This window comes from Solanum verrucosum, unplaced genomic scaffold (genome assembly GCF_900185275.1).
Source record: "Solanum verrucosum unplaced genomic scaffold, falcon-dt-bn FXZP01000060.1, whole genome shotgun sequence".
In the NCBI taxonomy this organism is placed as follows: Eukaryota; Viridiplantae; Streptophyta; class Magnoliopsida; order Solanales; family Solanaceae; genus Solanum; species Solanum verrucosum.
Window position 1 is genome coordinate 352,486 of NW_026020129.1, and position 7,976 is coordinate 360,461.

Below are 7,976 nucleotides of genomic sequence, written 5' to 3' on the forward strand. Positions count from 1 at the left end.
TGGAATATTAGGGGCATCATTAGTACACTTATATGGAATATTAGGGGAATTAGAACTGCTCTAGAGATCGACTGAAATTCCTATTAGTATCCAATAACAATTCTTTTATAGCTATTTTGGAACCTAAAGCTTCACAATAACAAAGAGCTTTGGGCTTCTCACAAGCGTTCAACAATATATATCAACAACAAGATTTGGTTATTTTGCAATGACTCTCTGGATTGTACTATGGTTGATGACCAGGAGCAGGTTCTTTCATGTTCTCTGAAGGGTGACAATGGCATTTTGAGTGTCTTCTCTATAGTATATGCTAAGACTGAATCTAAGCCAAGAGAACCACTGTGTGATGATCTTAGAAGACTGGCCAACTCTATTAACCAGCCTTGGTGTATTTTTGGGGATTTCAACTGTATCACTGAAGCTTCAGAGAAGCAAGGAGGCAGACCTCATAAACCTCAAAAAGCTATGCCTTTGCATTGTGGATTGTGACTTAATTGATATGGGCTATTCTGGTCCAATTCATACTTGGTGCAATGATTGGGCTTCCGAAAAGATAATTTGGAAAAGGCTGCCAAGGCTCCTTCTATCAAGTATTTTAGGTTTTTGAATCTTTGGACTAAACAAGATGGGTACAAGAGGTATGGAACAGTAATATCTTTCTAGAAGTTTCATCAGAAACTTAAACAGACATGCTCTAAACTCTCTTTGGGTCTTGGGAGATATTTTTACTGATACAAAACATCTGGAAAATGAGATTGCAATTCTAGAAGATAAATGTTTAACCATTAATGATGATCAATCTAGAGCTGAGCTGAACAAAAAGAAGGCAGAACTGACTAAGTACCTGAAAAAATCAAGAATCTTACTGGAGACAGAAAGCAAACCTTCAATGGACTAAAGAAGGTGTCTAAATCTAAATACTAAATTTTTTCATGCCTCGGTCAATAGAAAAAGAAGAAAGCTTTAATATTCACAGGATCAAAGACCAGTCAGGACAATGGATTGAAGATGAGGATCAGATAGCCAAGGAGGCTGTCACTTTCTATGAGAATCTTTTCACTGAAAATAATCATGTGAAGGATATTAGGAGCCTGGATTGTATTCAAAGTGTGATCTCCGTGCAGGATAATCATCATCATACCAGAATGCCTGATATTGCAGAGCTGGAGGATATTGTCTTTTCTTTTAATCCAAATTCCGCTCCTGGACCTGACGAAGTTACTATAATGACTTGAGCAAGATGAAGCAAACGATTCTTTCTTAATCAGTTATAAACTGAACTATATACACAAGCAAACTAACAGAGTCCCTCCTATGGTGGAAACTATCCAGAGATCAGGGAAAATAAAATATTAGACTCCTAGAATAGTGGAAACAGAATAACTAATAATACAGTAAAATAATCTACCTATACAACGGTAACTATAAGAATTAAGGAGTAATAATTAATGTTATAATACACCCCCCTCAAGCTAGATGGAGTGGAACAACACCTAGCTTGGACAAATGGCGATGAAATGAGGTTCTTGGAAGCGGTTTGGTGAGCGAATCAGCCAGCTGGTCAGAACTAGGAATGTGCTTGAATGTAAGACGCTTATCGTTAACCTGTTGGTGAACATAGTGAAAGTCAACAGCGATATGCTTCATGCGGCTGTGCAGATTATTGTTCTCACATAAGTAGGTGACACCAAGGTTGTCACAGAAAATGGTAGGTGGTGTGAGAATTTTGACATGAAGTTCCTTGAGAAGATTTTTCACCCAAGTGGTCTCATCAACTGCACTAGCAACAGCTCAGTACTCTGCTTCAGTGGATGAGCGGGCAATGGCACATTTTTTTGATGACCAACTAACTGGAGTAAGTCCAAGAAAAATTATATAACCTGTGGTGGAACTGCGATCAGAGAGGTTTCCAGCCCAGTCAGCATCAGAAAACACAGAGAGGTTAAGACTGCTGCTTTGAGTAATTCTAATGCCATAATCAGCAGTGCTTTTGAGATATTGAATGAGGCGTTTAACAGCCCTCCAGTGAGCTTCAGATGGGGCATGCATTAATTGAGACAATTTATTCACTGAGTAAGAAACATCAGGCCTAGTAAAAGACCAGTATTGCAACTTTCCGATGACCTTTCTATATTCAGTAGCATCATGTGATGGAGTACCATCATTTAGCATAAGACTTTCAGAAGAGCTCATGGGTGTGGAAACACCATTACAGTCTTGCATCAAAAGGTCATGGAGAAGATCTCAAACATATTTTGCTTGTGACAATAGAAGTCCTTTGCTATCTCGATGAACGTCAACTCCAAGAAAGTAGGATAGTGGGCCAAGATCTTTAAGGGAAAAACGGGAAGCCAAAGAAGAGATAACCTGATGAACTAGTGAAGAACTGTTTCCTGTAAGGATGATGTCGTCAACATAGACTAAAATATACACAACACCATATGAGTCATTGCGAACAAAGAGAGAAGGATCAGAGTGAGACTTGATAAATCCCAACAGAAAAGATAGGATGTCAGTTCATTGTACCAAGCATGAGGTGCTTGCTTGAGACCATAAATAACCTTACGCAAATGACAAACATGTGAGGGATGAGATGCGTTCTCAAATCCAGGTGGTTGTTTCATGAAAACTCCTTCTTCAAGTGTGCCTTGTAAAAAAGCATTGTTGATGTCCAGTTGATGTAAAACCCAATTGTGCCGAACTGCAAGTGTAAGAACAATACGAACTGTCGTAGGCTTGACAACCGGACTGAATGTGAAGTGGTAGTCAAGACCTAGACGCTGAGTGAACCCTTTAGCAACCAACCGAGCTTTGTACCTGTCAACAGAACCATCGACTTTCTTTTTGTCCTGTAAATCCACTTATAATCAACAGCATTCTTATTAGAATCTTTAGGAACCAATTCCCATGTTTGATACTGAATTAACGCATCAAATTCAGCTTTCATAGCTACCCTCCACTCTGAGTGTTTAAGAGTCTGCTTGAAGGTATGAGGGGCAACATTGGCAGGGAGTTGGATAAGGCAAGTAAATGGTTTTTTGGGGCAAAAAATGTTGTTTTGTGATCGGGTTGTTGGGCGGGTTGGAGGAGGAGGCAGGGGTGGAGGAGGTGATGAGGTTACAGGATTTGAAGGCAAGCTCGCTGGTTGTGTAGGATAGGTTGTAGAAGCAGGTGACAAAATTTGTGTTTTGTTTCGGCGTTGGTAGGTGATAAGGTTAGGGGCTGTATTATGGGATTGTTGCAAAGAAGCAGGGGAAAGTGAATTACCTGAACTTGAGGGATGCGCATGATTCTGGTCGGCGGAGACGGATTCACAAGCTTGGCCACTGGTAGAAATGTCTCGAACAGGAAGAGGAGAAGAAAGTGGTGAAATAACAGGCGAAAGAGTTTGAGTTTGAGAATCTGTAGGTGTGCCAACAACTTCCCACGCAAGCGTAAAAGATTTATTTTTAAGATGTGGGAATATTGTGTGAAAGGGAAAAATATTTTCAAAAAACTTTACATCGCGTGAGATGAACAATTTTGAGTTAATGGGATCAAAGCATTGCTGTGCATAATGAACTTGGGAGAATCCCAAATAGACACATGGAGTGGACCTAGGCTCAAGCTTATGGTTGGCGTAAGGCTTAAGCCATGTGTAACATAGACAACCAAAAGTTCTAAGTGAGTCATATCTGGGTGCAACACCAAACAAATTTTCATATGGAGATGTATTGTTTAAAAGCTGGGTGGGCAATCGATTAATAAGATAAGCAGCATGTTGACAAGCAAACGACCAAAACTTGAAGAGAGGGATGCCTCATGTAAAAGTGTTTTGGCAGTTTCAACAATGTGCAGATGACGATGCTCCGCGATGGTCACTCTTTGAGGTGTATGAGGAGGTGATACAAGGTGTTCAATTCCATTTAAAGTGAGATACGGATCAAGACCTTTATATTCACCTCCTCCATCAGTATACAGAGAGACAATTTTTTGCTTAAAATAGTTTTCCACTAAGGGATGAAACTTAGAAAATATGTCTCGAACCTCATGTTTGTTTTTAAGAGTGTACAACCAAATATACTTGGTGTACTGATCAATGAACACACAATAGTATCGTTTTTATCAATTGAAAGGACAGGCGATGGACCCCACAAGTTACTACAAAGGAGTTGCAGTGGAGCAGTACTAATTAGAGATAAGCAATTGAATGGAAAACGGTGAACTTTATTTGAACAACAAGAATTATAGAAAATAACTTGTTCGGGGATGAAACTGGAAGAGAACTTATTCAAAACAAAATTCAAGATTCTTGAATGGGGATGGCCAAGGTGACGGTGCCAGACTTGACAAGGAACCGTTGTAGTGGCAACTTGAATAGTAGGTTTATTAACAGTGAAATTGGGCCACTCATAGAGTCCATTCCTATTCCGACTGGAGACCAGCGGCGCCCGCATTTTCAAGTCCTTCACAAAGAAAGAAAACGGGGACAATTCAATGGATGTCAGATTATCTTGACAAAATTTTGATACCGAAAGAATGTTTTGTTTGATAGCAGGTGCACATAAAATATCAGTTAGTCTAAAAGCATTATTTGATGCAACTAATTCAGTATAACCATGATGAGTAATTGAAATTCTTTTACCGTTGCCCATAGCTATGCCTTCTGAACCATGATATTCATCCAGATTGGTAGACTCTTTTGTGACATGATGAGTAGCACCGGAGTCAACAATCCATTGATTTTCTGCAACTTGGTTACCTGAAAGAAAATTGGCCTATGCCTCTAAATGATTGTGAGACTGTGACCGACAAACATTAGCAGTATGACCCTGTTTATTGCATAACTGACAGCGAACAGGGTTATTGATGTAACGCCCTTGCGCAGGAACAGTTGTACGATTGCTGGAACGCCATTGTGATGTGTTGTTGGGTCGACGAGCAGCGCAGTTGTTGGAATTGATGGATTTGTTGTGAGTTACCATAGCAGCAGTTATGGCACTGTTTTCTTTCTTCACTTCCTCATGTTTGAGAACAAGCTCATAATCAATTAGTTTCGCATACAACTCATCATAAGAGATGATAGAATCTCTTGCTCGAATTGCAACGGAAATCTCACGAAAATCGGACCCAAGACCACTCAGAATTTTCACCAGAGAAAGAGCTCATAATCAATTAGTTTCGCATACAACTCATCATAAGAGAGATGATAGAATCTCTTGCTCGAATTGCAGCGGAAATCTCATGAAAATCGAACCCAAGACCACTCAGAATTTTCACCACCAGTTCATCGCTGGTGATTGTAGCTCCAGCTGTAGCGAGCTCGTTGTAGAAAGAGCGCACTTGATGGAGATAATCGGCTACTGGGCAGGAGTCCTTTGATAGGCGTGCGAGCTGGTCACAAAGGCTAAATATTCGTGTTTGGGACTTGTTGGCATAAGTAAGATGCAGAGAGTCCCAAGCAAGTTGAGCAGAAGAGGCAGCAGCTACAGTTGCAGCAATTGTCGGATCGACAGAAGCCATGATGGCATTCTGGAGCAATTGATCTTAACGGAACCAAAGGCTATAGGCTGGGTTCGCGACGTCTCTATTGTTTTGTGTGATAGTTGTGGAAGGAGCTGGGGAAGAGCCATCAAGATGGCCAAACAGATTGTGCCCGTGCATGAGCATGGAAATCTGGGCCTTCCAAGTAGAAAAATTATGGCTGCCAACAAGATTTATCGGCAGCTGGGACACAGGATTAAACTGAACAACAACGTTAGAGTTGCTGCTAGTGGTGGAGTCCGCATTCTGGACGTTCTCAGGCATGTTAAGAGAGAGTTTGCGGTGGTAGTCAGAGGATCGAAAAAAAAAATCGGGAGAGTTAAGACGAGAGCTCTGAAACCATATAATGACTTGAGCAAGATGAAGCAAACGATTATTTCTTAATCAGTTATAAACTGAACTATATACATCAGCAAACTAATAGAGTCCCTCCTACGGTGGAAACTATCCAGAGATCAGGGAAAATAAAATATTGGACTCCTAGAATAGTGGAAACAGAATAACTACTAATACAGTAAAATAATCTACCTATACAACAGTAACTATAAGAATTAAGCAGTAATAAATAATGTTCTAACTCAAGATCTACTTCTTATGGTTTGCTATTTCTTCTCTGGAAATGATCTACCTAGATACATGACTCACTTGCATTGTCATGATTCCTAACGTAGACAACCCTGAGTCTCTTTCTGAGCATAGACCTATCAGCCTTGCAAATGTTTCCTCCAAAATCATTTCCAAAATGCTTAAATACCATACTGACTCCAAAAATCATTTCTCCTAATCAGTCTGGCTTCATCAAAGGTAGATCTATCACTGATAACATCATGCTAGCACAGGAAATGATGCATAACATGACCAGAGACAAGAAGGGTTTAAATGTCATCCTTAAACTGGACTTGTCTAAAGCCCATGATAGAGTTTCATGGAGGTTCCTTTTGCAAATCATGAGAACTTGGGACAAAAGAAAATAGATTCTTAAGTTTTTTAACTCCACTGAACCGTCCAAAAGTAATATGTTGTTCAGTTTTTGGGACAAAAGAAAATTGCTTCTTAAGTTTTTTCAAAAGAACAAGACCACATGCATATACCCAAAGGAAAACAACAGCTAAAACAGAGTATTTTGAAACAGAAGAAGATAAATACACTTATTTTTAGAGAATGAAATTCTGTTCATCCCTAAGGGGATGATAATGATAAAAAAACGGAATTAATAAACAAAATATAATGAAAGAAGATTTAAAGATTACGGAGCAAGAAGATTGATGATGATGGAATCTGCCTTCCTCTTTGGATTTTTTGTCAAACGCGTTATAGGTATGGCATGGGCTTCCACCCTCAACAATTGGGTTTCATCATCTTGAATGCTTCAGCGGATAGCCTGTAGGAACCAACAATTAGATGTGAATATATATATGTATATATGTCATCTACACATTTAACACTTTAATTTTGAACAATTCTTATATGTAGGTGTGTCTGGTGCTGATTTTGCCGTGGCATATTGAGGCGGAGATCAGACAGACCAGGTACTGGTCAGAGCCTGTGAAGACACCACCAGCGTTGTACTATTTTTATGCCTTTTTAGCTATCTTCATTGTTTTCATTTGTTTTTTCATTCGTTACTGTCGTCGTTGCTGCCGAGAGGCAAACGACGATGCTCCTCCACAGGCGTCGGAGGCGCAACAGGCTCCTCCACCTGTGGAGCCACACCATGAGCCGAGTGTCATTGTCGACACATTTCTATTGATCCCATTATGGGATGAGAGATGTGGAGATTTTGACACATGTGCTATATGTACGGCCGAGCTTGATGAGGTAAGACTCTTACGAGTTCTTCCTTGCGGCCACATATATCACCATGACTGCATCCTTGACTGGATGTTGACGGGTGCTCTTCAGTGCCCATATTGTCGATACGACATAGTTCTATAGTTTAGGGATCATATTTTTATGTATAACTGAACCTTTTTAAGGATTGAAAACTTAAATTTAATTGTCTCTGTTTCTTTACAAGCTAAGTTAGAATGTAACCTCTTTTGTTCTATTCTAGTTGTTTGTTTGAATCCATTCGACAAAGATTATTGCTCATTTCGGCAAGTCATGTGTTTCATTTTGTTATCGCAGTCAATAAGCATGTCTTAATAGGCTGTTTCGAACATCATACTCACCTAATTTTAGGCTCATCTGCTCTAGCTTTGGTGTGCTTCCAAAAATCTGACTTCCTTAGAATGATTTCCAATTAAGCAGCTTGTATGATGCATTGATTAATTTATCTCGAATCGTGGTGCTAAAATATGCATTTGTGATACATCACTTTCTGCCTTGTCTTGATGCGGTGTGGTGGTCTGCTCCTATTTTTTACCGTTCTGAAATCTGGTCCTTTTCTTATAGGTTTATGTATGTGTAGTCGTGTTTAGTTAAGGCTAAAATCCGGAATAATTGACAAATTG

The 7,976-nt window shown here is 39.7% G+C and overlaps 1 protein-coding gene across 1 annotated transcript; it reads left to right on the forward strand.

The window, feature by feature from the left end:
* Window positions 1-6,794: 6,794 nt before the first annotated feature.
* Window positions 6,795-7,458, forward strand: LOC125826243 (RING-H2 finger protein ATL39-like). The gene is made up of 2 exons (XM_049505563.1): window positions 6,795-6,872; window positions 6,997-7,458. Exons 1-2 carry the CDS (start codon window positions 6,795-6,797, stop codon window positions 7,456-7,458), a joined length of 540 nt encoding a protein of 179 aa, XP_049361520.1.
* The last annotated feature ends 518 nt before the right edge of the window (window positions 7,459-7,976 follow it).

Coding starts and splice junctions, on each gene's coding strand:
- LOC125826243 (XM_049505563.1), top strand. CDS start 6,795: ATGGAATCTGCCTTCCTCTTTGGATTTTTTGTCAAACGCGTTATAGGT. Junction 6,873..6,996: donor CTTCCACCCTCAACAATTGG/GTTTCATCATCT, acceptor TCTTATATGTAG/GTGTGTCTGGTGCTGATTTT.